Raw genomic sequence first — 21,976 nt, 5'->3', positions numbered from 1 at the left:
AGTTGCTGCTGTAAAACAAAGTGAATCAGCTATACATATACATATATCCCCATATCTCCTCCCTCTTGCGTCTCCCTCCCACCCTCCCTATCCCACCCCTCTAGGTGGTCACAGAGCACTGAGCTGATATCCCTGTGCTACGTGGCTGCTTCCCACTAGCTATCTATTTTACATTTGGTAGTGTGTATATGTCCATGCCATTCTCTCACTTTGTCCCAACTCACCCTTCCCCCTCCCCGTGTCCTCAAGTCCATTCTCTACGTCTGTGTCTTTATTCCTGTCCTGCCCCTAGGTTCATCAGAACCACTTTTTTTTTTTTTTTAGATTCCATATATATGTGTTAGCACATGGTATTTGTTTTTCTGTTTCTGACTTACTTCACTCTGTATGACAGACTGTAGGTCCATCCACCTCACTACAAATAACTCAGTTTCATTTCTTTTTTATGGCTGAGTAATATTCCATTGTATATATGTGCCACATCTTCTTTAACCATTCATCTGTTGATGGACACTTAGGTTGCTTCCATGTCCTGGCTATTGTTAAATAGAGCTGCAATGAACACTGTGGTACATGACTCTTTTTGAATTATGGTTTTCTCAGGGTATATGCCCAGTAGTGGGATTGCTGGGTCGTATGGTAGTTCTATTTTTAGTTTTTTAAGGAACCTCCATACTGTTCTCCATAGTGGCTGTATCAATTTACATTCCCACCGACAGTGCAGGAGGGTTCCCTTTTCTCCACACCCTCTCCAGCATTTATTGTTTGTTGATTTTTTTTTTAATTTTTGAATTTTATTTTATTTATATTTTTTATACAGCAGGTCCTTATTAGTCATCAATTTTATACACATCAGTGTATACGTGTCAATCCCAATCGCCCAGTTCAGCACACCACCACCACCCCTACTGCTTTCCCCCCTTGGTGGCCATACATTTGTTCTCTACATCTGTGTCTCAGTTTCTGCCCTGCAAACCGGTTCATCTGTACATTTTTCTAGGGTCCACATATATGCATTAATATACAATATTTGTTTTTCTCTTTCTGACTTACTTCACTCCGTATGAGTCTCTAGATCCATCCACGTCTCAACAAATGACCCAGTTTCGTTCCTTTCTCTGGCTGAGTAATATTCCATTGTATATATGTTTGTAGATTTTTTGATGGTGGCCTTTCTGACCGCTAGTATGAGGCGATACCTCACTGTGGTTTTGATTTGCATTTCTCTAATGATTAGTGATGTTGAGCATCCTTTCCTGTGTTTGTTGGCAATCTGTATATCTTCTTTGGAGAAATGTCTATTTAGGTCTTCTGCCCATTGTTGGATTGGGTTGTTTGTTTTTTTGATATTGAGCTGCATGAGCTGCTTGTTTATTTTGGTGACTCCAAGTATTTTTTTTTCTCGTTTACTCTCATGCCTCTCTTCAAATGAGACCTAGCTGATGGCCGAGTGGGTTATTGAGCACTTTGGGTGGCTTTCGAGCTCTGTCCCACAGATACGCCTCAGGGGGCTGCCCTGAGCGGCTGTGTGCCTCTAGGCCTCCATCTCTGCTTGAACCAGGGGAGCCCCCTTCCCACAGTTTTCCGTTTCTGTTGGAGTTTTGCCTCAGATTGCATTTGAAGAGAGGATTTCCCTCCTGAGACCCAATGAATTCAATGATTGCCCGTGGGTCTTCCTGGTTTCCCATTTGGGCTGATGACCTCTGGGGGCCTCTCCAGTTTAAGGTTCCTACAGTTCACACCTGAGGTCTCTTGAAGGGTCAGTGCCTACCCTTGGCACCGTAAACGGTCCTTAGGTTTGGGTCTCTAAAAAAGACCCGAGTACTGGGTATTTCCTCAAAAGCAGATTCCTGCTGGGCTCCCATTCCCAGCCAAGCCTGCATCTCACATCCGGTGCCCTGTCCTCTCACAGGGCCCTGCTTTCGTTCCATTTCTATAGCACCTTTCCTTGGCCAGCTCAATGCACATGGAAAATAAACAATAACATGAGTTTGGAAGTTTGCCGGCCTCTTAGGGGTCAGGAGCTGCCACTAGCTACCAGACCCCCATAAACTAAATCTTTTTTTGTTCCCCTTTGTACAGATCTAAAGGGTGATTGATTTAATGTTGTTTTTTTAAAGGAACCCCTCAGCTCAGTGACCCATTAACAGCAGAACTAATTCACTGAGCTACGATAACAAACTTACACCCGCAAAAGCATATTCAAGGCAACCACGAACTTTGAAATGTTTGTTTTCCTTAGGATCTCTGATAGATGAGGTGACAAAAGCAGCTGGATGAAATTCAAAATGCAGACCAGGATCGGGTTCTCAGGGCTGGGGAGAGCAATGCACAGGGGGTTTGCAGTCAAGGCAAGAGGGTGGAGACCTTGCCGGCTCAGCTGCTCCGAGTTCCTTCCTTCCTGGGTCCTCCAACTTGCTGCAGAGCTGTATGTGTTCTGTGTCTGCGCTGCCCTGTATGGTAGCCGTTAGCCGCTTGTGGCTGTTGAACCCTTGAAGCACGGCCAGTGAGACTGAGGAACTGAATTGTTAGTCCTAAGTAATTTTAATTAATTGAACATGGCTGGTGACAGGTCTACAGAAATTACTGAGTACCTGTGGCATGCCAGACGCTGTGGGAAACACTTCTTAGGCTTGTCTCATTGAATCCTCAAAATAACCCAATGGAGTAAATGCTGTTACTATTGCACCCATTTTACAGATGTAGAAAGTTTGGCTTAGGGAGTTTAAGTCACTTTCCCAGGGTCACACAGAAAAAACAAGGCATGCCTTCTATTGCAGAGCCTGCATTTAAGCAAGAATTATTTGGCTCCCTTTCTGATACTGGGGAAGTTTAAGAGAGTCCCAATTGCTCAGATTAAGCAGACACCAGGCAGGTGATGGGGCAAGCCAGGTCGAGCACCGGGTGAGTGTGGTCACGTTGAGCTGTTGGATAATCCCCAGGCAGATAGAAGGGCAGCAGCTCAGATTTTACTTCCTGAAGGTAATAGGCCATAGGGAGCCAACCAAGAGGACCCTCCAGGCCCTGCCTCCTCAAGAGTGTGGAAACCAGGCCTTCCCCGCCCTTTGGGAGCAAGTGTCTTGTCTCCGTTGTTCTGTGTGTCTCTTTTAATATGCACATACGTTTTGACCCAGAAGTCCCACCTCTAAGAAGTATATCCTAAGGAAATAAATCAGTTGATGTGTTTAAAATGTTCTGAGCAATGTTTATTCTCCAAATATTAATTAGACATTTACTGTCTGCCAAGCATAGAAAAGAAGTGCTTTTATACGTGTGAAAAAACAGAAGCTTCCTACAAGTCCAAAGAGAATGGGTTGCTGAAGTAAATCACAAGTTACCTATATGATAGAACGTTCTGTGATCACTGAGGATGCATAGCAGATGGCTGAGGACCACAAAGCAGAGTAACCTAGTGGTTCAGAGTGCGAAGTGTGGAGTGTGGGGACCAACTTGAATCCTCTGTGTGCTAGCCTTTGACCTCAGGCAAGTTACTTCTCTCTGGGCCTGTTACTTCATGGATACCATGGAGGTTAATCACCCTTACCTTGCATGACAGTAGGTGAGATTGTACAGGTGAAGGCTTTAGATCTGTCCTTGGTACTATAACTCGTGCTCAATAAGTGACAATTAGTAGGATTATTTGTTCAGTTTAGCGTGAAAACAGCCCAGAGCCTAATGTATAGTGTAAGACCTGGAATTTATATCATATATCATCACAATTATATATATGATGTTTGTGATAAGAATTACAGAAATTCACTGTAGATATTCCCGTCCATCTACACATACATATATGTGTATACTAGATATTAATTATATTATCTTTAGGTAATGTTTACAGTAGCGTTTGTTTCTTTGCAATATTCTAAGCACATTCCAAATGCTCTACAGTGAATATAATCACTTACTGCTGTTGCTGTTATTATCATTATCATTATTTTTAAAACAACAAAAAGGCAGAGACTTTTACAAAGGGCAACTCAGTTATTCACGCACTAGAAATGGGTTAGCTTGTTAAATGCTTTCATCAGCTGTAGGAAGCAGTTAGCATCACGATTCCTTATTTTACAGCGGGTAGAAATGAGGCTGTCAGGGGTCAGCATTGTGCCCGAGGCTCCACGGGCAGCGGAGGCCCTGAACCTCCATGCTCTGTGCCCTTCCGGTTATGGATGGAAATTGTTCTTGAGAGCAGAGTTTGATTAGAAAACTCAGGGCACAACTTCAAGAGCATGGGGACTGGTGCAGGCCCCCAGAATACTGAAATCCCCCCAAAGTCCTTTCTGCTTGGGGACAACGTGGGGACAGAAGAACAAGATGGGTTGGCTGGTCCTAGACACAAGGATCAAGTGGCCACGGATATCAGGAGGGAAAGCCTGTGATGGCAGAAAGCTAAGAGGGGCTGACCCGAGACGTTAGCTAATTGAGGCAGAGCCTTTATGATAAACAGAAACCCGTACCTCACCCAAGATTCTGGTAGCAGTTCAGCCTCTAAGCGATCTACCCTGGGAGGGACATTTTCCGACTAAAGCTTTAAAGTTCAGGTACAGTTCTGTTCTCCTACCAGGTTCTATCACCTGTCCATTTTTCAAACTTTTTATTGACAGACATGGAAACGGCTAATGTTTAAGTTAGAAAAGGAAAATATGCTTCTTTGGGGGAAGAAAAGCAAACAAATCAGAATGTAGAGAGGAAAAACATTGCAGTTTTTCTTCTTCATTCATCTTGATAAATGCTTTACACATTCCAGCTCGTGGAGTCCACACCACAACTCTAAGTAGTGGGGTTGATTTAAGTGTCCCCAATTTACACACAAGGGACCTGAGTTTTAAAGTACTTCCTTGTTTTGGAAATGACTGACTAGAATTCTCTTCTGTGCATGTGCCTCCAGGTACAGAGTCATCCCCCTATTGACAGACGGATGTGTTATTTCTAATATTTTTACTATGTAAATGATGCTTCAAAAGACATCCTTGTACATATGTTTTCCCTCGTGTTTGTTCATGAGTATCGATCTGTTGAATTCCTAAATGGGATGTTGTGAGATCAAAGAGAATGAAGATTTTACGTTCTGTTATTTTTTCCTGTTTCTGGTTTTCCGGCGCTCGCCCACCTTAGTGCATATGCGTGCGCGCACACACACAGGCACTATTCCCGGTCCCGAGGCAGTGAGCGTTCACTGAGCATTGGTCATACCTCTTGATGTTGCACTTTTCATAACCCTCAGCAGTGTTCTGACATAAGCACTCTTGTTATCATCATCATCTCCACTTTACAGATGGGCAAACCGAAGCACTGAGGGCATAAAATCATTTGACTCCAGATTCCTGACTCCAGGTTCCTCATGCATGAATCTAACTACAGAACCCCTACTTCCTTAGCCATCATGTCCTTCTCCTGCCTGTAACCTATCCAGTGGCTTTTCCAGAGCTTTCAGGATGAAGTGCAAAGTTCATAGTAACAAAGGAAAATACACCTGATGATCTAACGTTTCTTAGACCATCAAATGCATCTGGACTCTATTCTCCAGGCAGTGGGGACCCATAGAACGTTTGGTATCCAAGGATTTACATGGGGGTATCTGGGCTTGAGAGTGATTTGTGTAACTAGCCACTCTTTTACAGTGTTTTCCAAAGGACACCCAATGTATAAAAGACTTCCCCAGGGTGCTGGAAAGGAGACTGTCAAAAACTGCTAAGGGGATCGGAGGCAGCTTCTGTGTGTAACCTCCTTGTACCCCATCCCTTCTCAAAGCTGGATTCTCAAGGTCATGTCCAACTGCCCAGCACCTGCCCAAAGTTATTTTCTGTTTGTTTGATAAGGGGAAGTGAGTTTATGCTGCGGGACTCCCAGTGGCGGGTTTGTTTTAAGATCTGGCGATCTCCGTGCTCCTCCGTCTGGGGCCCAGCTGCGGAAACCCTGACCAGGCGGACACCTCTGGGAAGTGGTGTTTTTGGAAACCAAGCCAAAACAGCGCCTTGCTCTGCCCCTGGGGCAGCTGAATAAAGCTGTTGGAGGGAGAGATGGGAGTCCAGCTCCTTCCTTGGGGTGGGGGGTGGGGGGCGGGTGTGGATAAGTCTCGGGTCGTGGCCTTCATTCCGCATCCTAGAAAAGAGAGACTAGAATTGAAGGTCGTTAGATCTAAAGACATTAAGAGATTGTATTCCAGCCCCCCTCAGGCTCAGGCTCCACTCCTGTTTATCAAGCACCTGCAGGCTGCTTTGCCCAGACAAGGTCTCATGTACCCTCAGAAAGAAGTTCTCATATGGATTAGAAACGTGGCCTTGGAGTCCAGACTGCCTGGGTTCGAATCTCAGATCTGCCCCTAGCTCTGTGCTCTTTAAAAAGCAGGTAGACCTCTCTCAGCCTCAATTTCCTCCTCTGTACAATGCAGAAATCACAGTATTTACTCCAAAACTAGTGGGAGGGTTATATGTGTCCAAAGCACAGTGCCCCATGCCTGGGAATTTCCCGGTGATAGCACTGTGCAGGAGGCGTCATTGTCCTTGTATTCCCGCCGTGGACACTCAGCCTGGACCGCTTCTGCGTCTGCCTGACTCCTGGCCCGTGCTTGCTGCATAGGACACATCGGCTCTGCAGGCCTGAGCTCCCCCTCCCGCCATGCCTCCACTTTCTTTCTCAGTCTTAGCTGTGCAACCTGGTTGCCCTCCAGTTCCACATCCAGAAACCTCTCCGGTTCCTCCGCCCTCCTCAACGTGCCGACTCCTCTTCATCAGTAGTCAGTGTCACAGACCTGAACAGCCTTATGACCACCTTGACCCACACAGCGAACTGACCTTCACTCTATAACTAGGCAGGTAGCTCCTTGAGGGCAGGAATGTTTTACGTTTCCTTGGCCCTCGGCTTAGAGCAGAGGCTATGGAATCGATGCTCAGAAAGCTTGTTTGAAGGCCAGTGTCACTGCATCAGTAAACAGCACAATTAATGAATGAGTGGATGAATGAATGCGAAGGCGTGAGTGAAGGAACGAGTGAGTGCGTAAAAGAAGGAGTGAGTGGGTGAATGAGTGAATACACCAGAAAATGAGTGGATGAGTGAGAGAGGCTGAATGATTGGTGGGGAGGGAGCCGATAAGGGAATGTGTGACTTACTGACCAGGGGATTTGGGCCCCGTGGAAAGCAGCTTGTCTTGCCCTTGTCCTTATCCGTGACCTCCCTCTCCAGGCTCAGACGTGCCTTTTCAGTTCTATCCTCCCTCCCCTTCCTCCTGTTCCCTCTCACCTGTCTCCAGAAGTGATGACTGCACTAATTTGTTCACAGACCATTAACTCTTGAGCACTGGAAGAGGCCAGCTCCGAGCTGGCAAGGGCTGGGGTGCTGGCTCTCGGTCCACCAGGAGACATCATCATTCTCTTGCCTGCCCGCCCGTGCAGCAAGGTTCTTATCTCTCCCTCTGCCCGCTTGCAGATGACGACTGCACTGACTCCTTCACGCCCAATCAAGTCGCCAGAATGCACTGTTACCTGGACCTGGTGTACCAGAGCTGGCAGCCCTCCAGGAAGCCGGCGCCTGTCGCCCTTGCACCCCAGATCGTGGGCCACACGACCGACTCTGTGATGCTGGAGTGGTTCCCGCCCATCGACGGCCACTTCTTTGAAAGGTGAGTGTGGCCTGTTAAGTGTTGATGCCCCTCTCTCTCTCCTGCCAAGAAGAGGGAAACTTGGAAGGGAAGCAGCCTCGGAGAGGGATTTCGCTGTGTTTTTTGTTCTCGATCTTGTTTAACGAGTGCTCGCCACGACTAGCACAATGACCGGTCCATAGAGGCACGATGTAGATTTGGGGGTCAGGGGATACATGAATGATTGCTAACAGAAATTAATGAGTAATGATGCATATTTTAAGTGGTGAATATTTAGCTTCATTTTATCATTAAAAACATGGAAACCTCTGTCGCCAGAACTTCCTCTGCGATGGAGGTACTGGTCTCATCTCCGTGAGCTCGGGAGTTGAAGTTGCCTCTGGTTAACGGGCTAACACCTTCCTATACGTATAGTATATGAAGGGTACATTATACATGAATACACAGGCATATATATACATATATATATAAATTTATTTAATATATAATTTTTTTTAAGGCTTTTAGCTTTCTCTTGAATCAGCATTAAGCTGAGCAGGGCTCAACACTGATTTTTTTTTTTTTTTTTGGCTGCGTTGGGTCTTCAGTGCTGCGTGGGCTTTCCCTAATTGCGGCGAACAGGGGCTACTGTTCATTGCGATGTGTGAGCTTCTCATTGCGGTGGCTTCTCTTGTGGAGCATGGGCTCTAGGCGCATGGGCTTCAGTAGTTGTGGCACGCGGGCTCGGTAGTTGTGTCTCGCGGGCTCTGGAGCGCAGACTCAGTCGTTGTGGCACATAGACTTAGTTGCTCTGCAGCATGTGGGATCTTCCTGGACCAGGGATCGAACCCATGTCCCCTGCATTGGCAGGTGGATTCTTAACCACTGTGCCACCAGGGAAGTCCCACATATATTTTTGTATAATTAGAATCTGTGCCTGTGCCTAGTGTTGTTTTATAGAACTGAAGGTAGAATTTTTAGAAGATCAGAGGATGATAAACTGAGGCACAAGATACCTCAGTTCAGCTCCTGTCTGCCACTCACTAGTGGTATGGCCTTGGGCAAGTCACTTTCCCTCCCTGAGTCTTATTGTCAGCTGAAAAGTGAGTCTAATGATGCCTTCATGACCTGAAGGTGGAAACCTGAATCAAACGGTTTCTTGTGCTGCCTTTCAGCATCGGGACTCCCTGAGGAGCTCAAGCTTTAGGGGATTTTAAAGGGTCATGAAACGTACTGCGATGTTGACCTCTATTTTGGTTGGAACTTGGCTATAATTTAGGGTAGATTAGTAGATTGCCCCCCTTCCAGCCCTTCTTGGAGATGTTTTATCCAGTAATGATGATACAACACTGATGCTGGTGGAAATAATAACCAGCTGATGATTAATTATTACTCTATGGTCGTGGTTGTCACCGTTTATCAAGTGCTTACTCTGCACTGGATTCTGTACTAAATGCTTTCTATACAGTCTCATTTCATCTTTCCAGTAATTCTATAACAGGGGAATCAACTTCTGCATTTGCCAGATGAGGTAGGGACTGGCGCACAAAGAGGTGGAGAGCTTTGACCAAAAGCCCATAGCAGGTGGTGGGAGCTGGGCTTCGAGTCACATTTTGCAGTGTCTTATCCGAGGCTCTCATGTTCTTTCATTAAGTCTTTCCAAACTTTGAATTATGAAGGAGGTGTTACCCCTCCCCTCAAAAAAGGCCACAAAATGTGGCAAGGAGCTCTCACAAATATGGGTGTATACGTGTGTGTGCGCGTGTGCATGTGTGTATGTAAAAAATATATTAGATCATGGCATCACGTTAAATTCGGGCTCCAGTTTTCCACACTACTATCAGTCCCTGAATCTAGAGCCTTCATTTGACAGCTGGATGGATGTGATCACGGGGAAAGGAAGTGCACTCCCTAGGCCCTCTGTAGAAACCCCCCTTCCTCTTCCCCAGCCATCCTCACTGGGAGCTTAGAGCTGGGGTTGGGAAACCTCATGTGACACTTCAGAGCAGGCTTTCCAGCAGCCCATAGATTTATTTATTTTTTCTGTGGCAATGAGGAGTATCAGACTTTTGGTCAAGGCTTGGCCTCGATTCCACTTGAAAATGGAAGTTTTGTAAATGAAGCTTCCTGTGTATGTATTCAATTTGTATTTCATAAAGCAGTTTTTGTCCATTAAATAAATACCATCTGATTGTTGGGAACCTATTGGAGGGCTAATTGTTGTGTAATGAGATATGTCTCTATTACATAGTGCCCTCAGCTTCAATCAATATGTTTCTAATAACCTATAGTCAGTTGGTACTTGAGGCTCATACAATAGCTATTCCGTTCAGTCTACGATTTCACAACGGAGTTATCATACGTTAAATTAAAACTGACATTTTAGAAACATGTCTAATTAGGGTTAACAGCTATGTAGACCATAGTCTATGGCTAAAGGAAGTAGGTCAACAAGTTCAATAAATTGTTGTAAAGGAATGGAACTGTCACCCTCCCACACACACCGAGTTCCTACTGGTGGAAATCAGCTTAGTACAAAGTGCGCGAGCTTTGATGTCAAGTTGTCTGTGTTCCAGTCTCAGCTTCACCACTCCCAGCCTATGGGACCTTGGGCAAGTCATCTCCCTTCTCTGATCCTCTCTGGCCCTCTGCATCTTGTTCCATAAAAGGTGCTAACCAGGCTCACTTCCCCTGGCTTTTGTGGCGAATTCCACAAGATGACCTCTGCGCTATGCCTAGCACACACGCTCTGTGTTCAGGAAATACAAGCTCCCTTCTTGTACAGTTTTCCAGAGCTGTTGAGCTACTTGAAAAGTTCTCTTTCCCTGAAAAATCTCTGGTGTTTTCCACTACATTCATCAATGCCAACCTCTCGCCCCTGGCCATCCTCATGTCCTCCTGCTGTTCCTCACATCTGTGGTCTAAGAGAATACAAGGGTTTTCCTTAAAAAAACATATTCAGATCCTCCCACAGCCTGTGTCCTCACACATGGGCAACTGAATAAATAATTCAAGGCCACCCCTGGCTTTTTTAACTCCTTTATTTTTATCTGTCTTGCAAACATGTGTTGACTAGATGGTTGCATTTTTCTGAACAGTGGGCTGTGGTGTATTGGAAAGAATGCTGGACTGGGGACCAAGAGACCTGGGTCTGAAGGCTTTGCAACCTCATCCATTTCTTCTTCCTCTTCAGCCTCACTTTTCTGGTCTATAAGCTCAAGGGGATCTAGCCTTGCTCAACCAAAGTTCCTTTTCCAAATCTCAGAACACAGAAAATGACTTTTGAGTAACTGTTTTCTCAGTTCTCCTAAGGATGGTACATAACTAGTACCATTTTAGATGCATAGGAGAGAGGTTAATTCATTATGTACAGTGGATGCCTTAGAGAAGCACTGTTCAATAGAACATTCTGCAGTGTCCAGTATGGTGGCCATTAGTCAACTGTGGCTGTGGAGCAGTTGAAATGTGACAAGTTTAAATGAGGAACTGAAGTGAATTCTACATTTATTTAATTCATTTACATTTAAATAGCCACATGTGATTAGGGGCTGCTGTATTAGACAGCACAGACTTGGAGCTTTAAACTTCGATTCTCATGGAACCTGGGTAAGAAAGATGATCTCTTCCTGTGTTAGCATCCTGTATTTCTATGATTTCAGTGTGTGTGTGTGTGTGTGTCTGTCTGTCTGTCTGTCTGTGTAGATACAGGTGCCCATTGAAATCAAAGAAATGCCAAAGATTAGAAACACATACTGTACACTCCCTGAATGTGTGTAGGATATTGCCTGATTTTGGTAAAGCCCATTTTGACTCTGTGACTTTCTGAGCTATGATTTTGGTTACTTTGTACTCATGCTTCTCAGTTTCCTTAACTATAAAATGGGAACATCACCCACCATACTCAGGATCACCCACCTTTGCTGTTTAGTTACTGACTTTGCTTTTACTTGTGCCCAGCTTATTCTTCATTCACCATTCAGACTGATCATTTTAGAATGCGAATTAGGTCACGTCACCCGTGTGTTGCAACCCTCCAGTGGTTTCCCATTACTTCTATGTGTAATCTAACACGTAGTCTACGGCACCCCCCATGATCTGGCCCTTGCCTCTCTTACTGCTCTTTCCTTCGTCTGTGACTCTTGCCACTCAGGTTTCTTTAAGGCCCCTTATGGACCAAGCCCTTCTTTCTTGCTTAGGTCCTTTACATACCTTTAGACTGAACCTGGAATGCTTTACTCCCACTCTGTGTCATTCTTCACCATACCTTGACTAACATCTTCTATGATTATGCCAATCTAAATAAGCCCAGCACGCTCCACCCCATTATTCTCTCCTACATCATCTATCAGCTTTCCTTCTAGAAATGCTGAATCTGTACTCTTATATCTATTGATCTGTTTGTTTAGGGACCGTTGCCTCTGCTGGATGGAAAGCTCTTACGAGGGCAGGTACCACACCAAATGTACTCACCCTTGGATGGTTAATGTCTGGTAGTTGTACAGTGCTAACAACCAGCGGCTGTTCAATGAGCATCCACTGAATGAATAGATGAAATATTGAATGAACACATGAACCGGTGATCGAACATGAGGGAATGCACTTGGTAGAGCTCTGTGTAAATTAGGCACCTTTATTGTCAGGTGGATGATGGCTTATTCACTCATCAGAGTGTTTATGGGGAACCCACACTGTGTCAAGAACTCAGTGAAGTGCAGGTGACTATATGTGTATCATCTAAAACAGAGCATCTAAAGAAGTAGAAAGGCTCAATTACCATAAAGGTCGGCGTGACTCCTGATTCCATACAAGGATGTTTGTAATCTCACTGTCGTCATAAAGCCAGTCCTGTGACTCTGAGTTGCTATGCATGGATTGTGGTCATTGTAATGGAACCAGAGTGGTGCTGAGCACCTCTCTCTGCTCTCCTTATCCCCTGCCTGCAAGCATATTTGTATAATCATCATTACTGCTAGTCCAGGAGTCCCTTATACATACTGCAAATATATAGAAAGTTCAGACAACCAGAAGGAATAAGAGGAGGGAGGGAGGAGTCATCCTGTGTTCTACCACCTAGAAATTACTGCTGATAATATTTTGTTGCATTAAGATTATTAGAACAGGGCTTCCCTGGTGGCGCAGTGGTTGAGAGTCCGCCTGCCGATGCAGGGGACACGGGTTCGTGCCCCGGTCTGGGAAGATCCCACATGCCGCGGAGCGGCTGGGCCCGTGAGCCATGGCCGCTGAGCCTGCGCGTCCGGAGCCTGTGCTCCGCAACGGGAGAGGCCACAACAGTGAGAGGCCCGCGTACCGCAAAAAAAAAAAAAAAAAAAAAGATTATTAGAACAGCATTGAGATGCTGCTATAGATACAGTTTTGAATATGACTCTTTCACTTAACATGATAGCTAATGCATTTTTCCATAAAATTTAGTAATCTTTATAAGTATTTTTTATAAAAACTGCTTACCATTGCACTGAGCAGATTAACCTTAGGCCATTTAATCATTCTCCTATCACTGAATATTAGTGTGCTTATAACAGTTCTACCTATGTATGGTTTCATATTTACAGTGATAAGGCTGAGGATGCAGAATCTGCAGTTTGAGGGTCTAGGCTAGGTTCATCATGGGTCTTAGCAACATATTGGAACGACTGGTATTTATCCATCCATCCATACATACATTAAACTACGTATGTTGACCACCATGTAAGTAGGTAAGCAGGGACATGAAGTGTTCAGATTTAGGTTTGGGGTTGAGCTCCCTGGCAGCTGGGTGGAGGAGGAATAAGGACCACCAGCAGACTGTGATGTTGATAAGCATGTGAGCCCAGGGGCTACGGAGGTTCCCCTGTGGAGAGGTTCCTCCACTGTATCTTTCAGGTAGCCAAAGTCTAGTGATTCTTCTAGGAAAGAGGTATTGGAAGGACCATTGCCTTCTGAGAAATAATGGGTTGGGCTCTGACATTTCTTGGCATTTTCCCTTTCCAGTCCCTCTGTAGGAGTTGCTCAGATTCACAGAGTTTTGGGCTCACTCACCCTCGTACCTGAGGAGAGGGCTTATCCCCCTCCCTTCCCAGCAACTGTCTCCTAAACAGGAGCCAAGTCTGGAGAACAAGTAGGATCCCAGAGGCTGTTGTGGCTAAAGGGAGATTGAATCCAGACACCTAAGACACTAGATGATAGGGAAAGCCACCGTAACATTCTGCTTCTAGGGCTGGGCTGGTCCCATTGAGGCACTGGCTTGCCCCTTGGAAAGCTGCTAAAATGAATTCGATGGCATGGTTAGGAAACTGTTTTTGACTGTAAAATCAAAGAGTGACTCATCCAGCCCCAGAATGTCAGGGCTAGAAGATTCTTTAGGCATCATCTAGTTCAGCCCACTCATTTTCAGGTGAAGGAACTGAACCACGCCTTCTTCCTATTTAATACCTAGGATACTGGATGGTTCCTGCATATGGTAGGTACCTGACAGATATTGTTAAAAGAATAAAATTTGAGGTCCAATGGGGCAAAAGATTTTCTCACAACCACACATCAAAGCTTCAAGGGAACTTTAAATGATTGATGAAATGAAGATTAGTGCAGGTGGTAAGTTGATTCTGTTGATTCTGGGCTGCTTAGAATTAAAGTGTATCCCCCACCAGAACAGAAGCCACTTAGGCCCAAACAAGGCCCTCGTGGGCAGTGGGGAAGAATGCCACTCAGGGTCATATTCTGGAAGCTCTGGGAAGATTGGAGAACATAGATTGGTTTAACCTCTGCCTTCGGCTTAGTCAAGCCAGGGACTCATTCAACTGTTCCTAAGTCGGTGCATTTCCCTTCTTTCCTTGGCCTCCTAGAGAATTGGGATCAGCATGTGACCTTTGCCTGGAAGGGAGAATCCTGGTGCAGTATGCCTTCAACGCCTCCTCCCCGATGCCCTGTGGCCCATCAGGACACTGGAGTCCTCGGGAAGCAGAAGGTAAGCCAGCCTGGAAGTTCTTTTGCTGGTTGGGTGTGCAAAGAACACTTTCGATATAGTTGGAGTTTTATGATTTTAATGGTCTTTTTCATGTACTATCTCATTTGATCTGAAGATCGCCCTACAAGGCCAGTATTTTTTTTTGTCTTTTTTTTTTTTCTTAGCTTTATTGAGGTATGATTGACATATAACACTATGTAAGTTTAAGGAGTGCAATGTGATGATTTGATACATTGTATGTATTTCAAAGTCACCACGGTAAGGTTAGTTAACATATCTGTCACCTCATATTTCTGTTTTTTTTTTTAAGTGAGAACATTTAAGATTTCCTCTCTAAGCAATTTTCAATACAGTATTGTTAACTATAGTCACCATGCTGTATATCAGAACTCCAGAATTTATTCATTATATCAGTAGGAGTTTGTACCCTTTCGAAACCCTACATCAAGGCCAGTATTCATGCATTTGTTCAACACAAGTCTTTTGAGCATCTGCACTGACCTAAGCATGTCATGCCACTTTACATATGAAGAAACAAATTCCCTGAGGTATTAAGTAAGTGCCCAAGGCCACACACCTGATAAGACACAGTATGTGTATGTTTATATATGCCCCAGACCCTGACAGCCTGTGAGGGCATAAATGCACAAGGTCACGTTAGAATCAATACACATCACTAGCCTTTGATTCTTCTACAGTTACTTCTGGGGTACCCAGGGCCTTCTTACATGTGTCACAACTCTTCCTCTCGGTTTCCTTCCACGAAACCTCCTTTTCAGGATCCATTTATCCACAAGGCACTAGAAGGAAGCACCTCATGACTGCCACGGTTGCGGCTCCACCCATGACCAGACCTTCCCTGCACAGGGTTGTCTCCCAGGCCTCCCCAGGAGCCAACAGTCTCTGTGCTACCTCACAGTACAGCTCACTGCCCCTCAGTTTTCTAGAGAAATTAAGAAACTGCCTTTCACCCAATGCTTTGTTGCACTGTCGCTTGGCCCTGAAGGAAGAGAGCTTGCAACTTAGAGAATCTCATGGAAAATTGCCTATTCCGTTTCCTCCTGCAGCGTCTCTTTCTTTGGGGCACAGGTCTAGTCCCTGAAGCCAGGCTGGCAGAGACCCCTCAGTCCTCCGTCTCGCCCTCTGTTGCCTTCAGAGACTTCCACTTAGAAGCCCCCTCTCTGTCCTTCATTCTGCTATGCAGGTCAGCTCCTGCCAGCTGTCTTTGGGTGGGGACCCCAGTCCACCAGAGGGAGCAGAATCTGACTCCTCACTGAGGTTCAGTGAGAACTCCCCCGTCTCCCCTTATATTTTTAGAAAGAAGGTTGAAAAAGAAAAAGCCAGAGATAGAATAAAGCAAGGGAGAGGGATCAGAGAGAAAAGTGAGGGAGAAAAATGACAGCGCTGTGCTCTGTTATCTTCTAAAATAGCTTAAAATAAAAATGAGAGTCGAACTGGGGAACTGGGGAACTCTAAACAAATTCATCCGGAATGTAAAGCCAGAGGGATGCCTGGGAGAAACCCTTAGCTCAACCTCACAGAATCACAGGCTGTCAGCCGTGGAAGGGACGCCTGGGGTCATCCAGCCCCAGGTCCCACCCCGGGCAGGAATCCCCTTTGTGCCCTCCCTCACCGAGGCTCTCCCAGCACCAGCTCGTGTATTTCCTTGGCCTTCCCGTTCTAGCTCCATCTGTTAGAAAGTTCTTCCTAAAATCTGCAGTGGTAACTTTTTCACCCAAACTGAACCCACGTTGGGTTCTCACAGAAGACGGTATGGGTCTCTTCCATGCAAGGAATGAACCCATCTCATCTCTGCCCACCATAGGGACTGTGCTGGGCACATGGACTGGGCAGAGCTGACTGTCTAATAGGGGAGTCAGATGAGTACGTGGGCAATCACCATCGGGTGTGATGAGGCTTGTGCTGCGTAGGGGACCTCGCCCCAAATTGAGACTCATGCCACCAAGGAAATGTTAACACACCAGTGAACAAGGCACATTTAAGAATGTGAGAGGGGCTTCCCTGGTGGTGCAGTGGTTGAGAGTCCGCCTGCCGATGCAGGGGACACGGGTTTGTGCCCCGGTCCGGGAAGATCCCACGTGCCGCGGAGCGGCTGAGCCCGTGAGCCTTCTGCGCGTCCGGAGCCTGTGCTCCGTAACGGGAGGGGCCACGACAGTGAGAGGCCCGCGTACCGCAAAAAAAAAAAAAAAAAAAAAAAAGAATGTGAGAGGAGTTGGATATGTTTAGAGCACTGGTTTTCTCAGTGTGATCTGGAGGCTTATGGGGTTCCTAAGACTTTGTAGTGTGTCCTCAAAGTCCAAAGGTATTTTCATAATAATGCTATGCCACCGTTGACCTTTTTCATGCTCATTCTTTCCTGAGTGTACAGTGGAGCTTCCCAGCAGCTGCATGGCATGTGATGTTTTACTGCTCTGACAGCTAATGGGACACATACTTATGTGTCCTTGTGTTTTAAAGTTTCTCAGTTTTAGTCCACAATGTGGTAACGTCTGATAGATATAACGTACATAAACGAAAGTTCTTCAATAATGGGGTAAGAACTTAAATGGGTCTGGAGTATGAAAAAGGAAGGTGTGGGTGAGGGAGAGGTTGGACTGGGGTGATATGTGTAATGTCCGGACGAGGATGGGTTTGGATTATTCTGAGGGCAGTGAGGAGATGCCACGTGCCTTGGCAGGTGCCTGGAATATGGTGAGGTGTGCTTGTTAGAAAGATCGTCTGGGCTGCTCTGTGGCGAAGAGATCGGGGGAGGAGTGGATGGGGGAAAGGGCGCATCCCCGTGGCTGTATCAGGAATCCAGCAGACGGATGGCGGTGGTGGCCTGGATGAGGTCAGTGGCGGTGATACTGGAGAAGAATCAATGGAATTGAGAGAGATTTGGGAGGAAGAAGTAGCAAGAGTCTACCCTGAGACTTTTCTGGCTAAAATCATCTTGGTTTGTTCTACCACTTGAACGAAAGAAATAATTTCCTGGTATCTCCCCACACCTCCATCCAGCCAAACTGTCAATTGGTTAGGTCTGTTCCTGGTTCACCCCTCACCCTCTTCAAGCATGATATGCGGAGTGGAGTCCCACTGAAGTGCTGAGCGCCCCCTGTACCCTGAGCTGACCCAGGCCTCCAAGGAAACCCAGCAGCCCCGGGTTTTCCTTCAGGATATGCAAATTGAGTACAGGCAGGCCAGGAAGAGGCTCTGTTCTTTTTTTAGAGCATCCTATTACAGGCTGTGTGATCCATTTGGCTCAGACCCTTTTAATATTCTTAAAGAAATAAACTTTTCCATGAGCCAAACTCTGCAATTTATTTCTCAACTCATTTTCATCCTATTTATCTTTGCGTGTTTAAGTTTTTGGACTTCCCAAACTAACATAAAACTCTCCAGTCTGTGAGCGATGCCAGAGTATCTCTGGGGTTGGGGAAAGAGCATGGGTGTGGGGGGGGGGGGCTGACGAGGATGGGATTTTGGTCTGAGTCTGGCCATCAGTGTGCTCTGTGCCCTTGAGTGAGTCACTTTGCTTCTCCGAAGATAGCATCTTATCCGTAGAACAAACGGCCTTTCCAGCTGTGATATTTTATTATCCGTAGAACAAACGTCCTTTCCAGCTGTGATATTTTAACTCCATATTAACAGGATAGAAAATTCTTCATTTAACAGATATTTACTGCACATTCAGTATGTTCCATTAACTCCATTTCATGAACTTCAGGTAAATACAATCACAGAGATTCTTGCCTTTGGCCACAGAACATGGTTGTACCAAGAAGAAACCTATTTTCCCTCCTCTTGAGCAAAAACTATATTTCGTAGATGAATATTTTCTGAGGTATTCAATACCATGATACGCTTGTAGCTCAGGAATTAGATAGCTAGATCTGATCGACTCAAATTTCAGTGAAGATCCCTTATGCAAGCCTATAATGCATTGCAACTCCCGGGCTTTCCATGAGAGATTTAACACGTGGCACTGGCTGTTGTCATTCTTACTTGTGTGAATATTTTCCCCATTTTTCTGCCCAGAATATTTCAGTGTGCTAAAGGATTCATCTAGAAAAAACCTGACACCAAGTTGTTATATTTGTGTCAACAGCTGCAGTGTATATACACAAAGATATGAAATAGATGTCTGTATAGATCATCATAAATGTAAATTTAAATCAGCATAGGTATGTATAAATATATTTCACGTCACATATGGCCTCATCTCCAGTGGACAGCTTATATGAACATGTAACTCTTCATTTTGTCAGCATATATACAAAAAGATGTGTATTGGTAATGAAGTAACAGTTCCTTTGTACTTTTCTTCCTTCCCCCTTCCTTTCTTCCCTCATCCCCTCCTCCCCTCCCCTCCCCTCCCTCCCCTCCCCTCCCCTCCCTCCCCTCCCCTCCCCCTCCCCCTCCCCTTCCCTTCCTTTTACTTTTCTCAACCCTTCTCCCAGATTTATCACCACACATCCAATTAGTTTCCCAGCTGCATCCATTTTTCTTCCGTAGGGACACTGATTTGTCCTCATCCCTGATGTTCCCTTTGTACAAGCAGCAGTTGTGTATTATCTGAATTAGTACAGCAGTTTCTTAACTGTTTTCACTGGACTAGAAGCTCCATGAGGGCAGAGACCATGTCTGCAAAACCTGTTTTTCCAGTGACTATAGCCTAACACTGGACACAGACCAGTCAACAATTATTCCCTGGATGGGTGGATGGATGGATGGAGAGTATCTGTGACTCCAAACATTGGTTTTTCTGAAAGACAGCTTTCATTTGCTTGCTTCAAATTCTTCAGTAGCTCCCAAGCTCTCTCAGCATAAAGTTCAGTTTCCTTAACGTGATGTGCAAGACCCTTCATAATCTGGGTTCGGCCTAGCATGCCAGCCTTACCGCCACTTACTGCTTTCCCGTTGCACTCAAACCCACAGTCATCTTATTTCACATTCTCTCTCAACTGTTCTCTTTGCTTGGAATACCTCCTTTTCCCAAGCTTTCCCTTGTTAATTCTTCCTTATGTTTCAAAACAGAGCTAATGTACTTGTGAATATGTTCCTCTGTTAAATATCTCATCCCATTTGAGTGTTATAGCACCCCTGTCGGGTAAGCATCATTAGAGTAGGTGATACTGTGAGAAACTGTATAGTTGATATTTTAACCCATCTTTCATTCCTTCAAAGCTTGGCATGATCCCTGGACCAACAGTATCACATAGTATCCTACTCCCCACCAAGGAATTACTTAACCATCTCAGGCTCTGTTTCCTCTTCCGTAAAATGAGTTTCATAAGACCAACGTCATAGACTTATGGCCAGGATGAAAAGAGCTGAGGCATGTAGCGTGCCTGGCACAGTGCCCAGCACACAGAGAGTGGCCAGTGCATGAAGACTGGTGTTATTATGGGATTGCTGCTTTTTTGATGGCTTGGACTCAGGGCCCCTTGAGGCTCTTTTGTACATCTAAAAGTTGGTCTCTGATAACCAGACAAGCACACACTTTGCAAATATTTCTAGTCCTGTTTACTTACTTGAGCATAGTGACCAAGCTCACTTTCTTGTCCTTTGGAAAGCACTTGGTCCCTCTGTTGATTAACAGTGAACCAGGGATGGAAGCGTGAGCCAGACAGATTTGTCATCTTTGCTCTCCCGTGGCTCCCACCACTGACAGTCATTTTCTCCGAGGAAGGGAGAAAGATTGCTCCATTACTTGCCAGTTCCAGGAGAGCCCATGGTGGAGGGCAGGGGGGTGTTCACCTGGCACCTGCCGTGGCACAGCAGGCTCTAATACTCCGTGGAGCCTTCACTTTCTTTTGTAGCTCCATATTTGAACAAGATAGAAGAGTCTTCACTTATCAAATATTTATTGAATGTCCACTGTGTTCACTATTTATGTGCCAGGCCCTGTATTAAAGACTGAATATGGTATTGAGTGAAACAGAGCTACCAAACAGAGACAATAATGACAACTATCTTACAGGATTTTGGTAAGAATCAGATAAATAAATTAATGGCTAGGGAATGTGCTCTGTATGTATTAAAACGCTGCCCTCAATAAAGCTTTTTGAATGAATAAGTGATACAGGAGTACCAACAACCCACAGAGTCAAAAGAATCAGGAACTCTTTGGGTTGGAGAATCGATAAGAAGAAAGGCTTCAGCCTAGGTAGGGAGTCTTGTTTGTACCTTTGACTTAAACAACCGGTCTCTTCTATCCAGCATTTGCTGCAAGTAATAAATGAACCTGGCCAAGGAGAGGTGGAGGGAATCTTGTAGTTACATCCATCTCTTCTTGTTCTGATGTGTTATATCTAAAAAGTCTTTTGAATTTTCCTTGTTCTCCACCCCCCAGCCCCCTTGCTCCCATCTCTTTTTCTCTTCTCTTTTCCATCTCCACTGGACATCTTCTCTCTTCTCCCTTGGCTGGGCAGAGGCAAGGAGATTGGAGGCATTTACAGCTTTCACTGGAATGGCTTTTCCACCCAAAATGGCTTTCTAGTTTTCATACTGTGGTGATTCCTATTACGCTGTAACATTATCAAAACCTTTTCGGACAAAGATTGATTTTTTTCCCTTTTGCTTTAGAAATGTCCAGCATCTCCACCCCCCATCAACCACTGATGCTAAAGAATGTGGCTGATAGGACAACCTGAGATCCTTCATCCTACCCTGACCAGCTGATGTGTATCTCTTGCTAGACACCCTTAAATAAATTAGAGCCAATCACTGCATTGAGTCCTGATTACTTTTCTCAGCAGTGCAAAGGAGAGCTCTCTGAGGGTCTAGGACTAATGATCTCAGCAGAGAAAAATTCAGAAGTCGCTGCAGGCTGAGATCAGTGGGGATGAGGCATCGTCTCTCTGGGGAAAGAGTAGAAGAATCTCTCCTTCCTTCTCCCCCCTCCTAACCATCCCTCCCCTTCCTGAGTCAGACTGGACAGAGCTCAGAGAAGCTCAGTGGTATGGAATGACCTCATGTGGAGAAGGGGAGGAAAAGAGATAAGATGGCTCCAGGGCTGTCTTCCAGCTCTGTCATTCATGGTTCTAGACAGTTTCCTCCCAGAATACTCAGCCCAAGGGGCAGAAGCTATCATTACTTACCTCCTCTTCACTGGAGGTTTCTGGCCCTTCTGTCATTCCAAGCAGGTTGTACCAAAGGCAGTGCCACAGGGATGCTAGTTCATTTTTGTGGCTCTTCCATTCAGTCTGGAGAACAACGAGGAACTTCAGGACGAGACAAAGCTAGGCTCTAATGCTGACTGTTACACTTCACGCTGTGAGACTCTGGTTAGTTCACTCCACACTTCTGAGCCTTAGTTGCCTCATCTCAGAAATGAGTCCTTGCAAGAATTAAACAGGTTCAGAGGACACAGTGAATGTTCAGCACATGTGCGTTCCTTCCTTCTTTCCATCTGAGGCAGAAAAGCCTACAAGTAA

The 21,976-nt window shown here is 45.4% G+C and overlaps 1 protein-coding gene across 1 annotated transcript in view; it reads left to right on the top strand.

Moving 5' to 3' along the window:
* The window catches only part of PAPPA (pappalysin 1), a 250,606-nt gene that overhangs the window by 62,226 nt on the left and 166,404 nt on the right, over nucleotides 1-21,976 (top strand). Inside the window, exons 5-6 of the mRNA XM_060299934.1 lie at nucleotides 7,426-7,618; nucleotides 14,416-14,537. Of these exons, the coding sequence (XP_060155917.1) occupies nucleotides 7,426-7,618; nucleotides 14,416-14,537 (315 nt within the window). The remainder of the gene's footprint in view (nucleotides 1-7,425; nucleotides 7,619-14,415; nucleotides 14,538-21,976) is intronic.

This window comes from Globicephala melas, chromosome 6 (genome assembly GCF_963455315.2).
Source record: "Globicephala melas chromosome 6, mGloMel1.2, whole genome shotgun sequence".
NCBI classification, from domain to species: domain Eukaryota; kingdom Metazoa; phylum Chordata; class Mammalia; order Artiodactyla; family Delphinidae; genus Globicephala; species Globicephala melas.
This window is presented reverse-complemented; position numbering and strand designations above follow the sequence as displayed.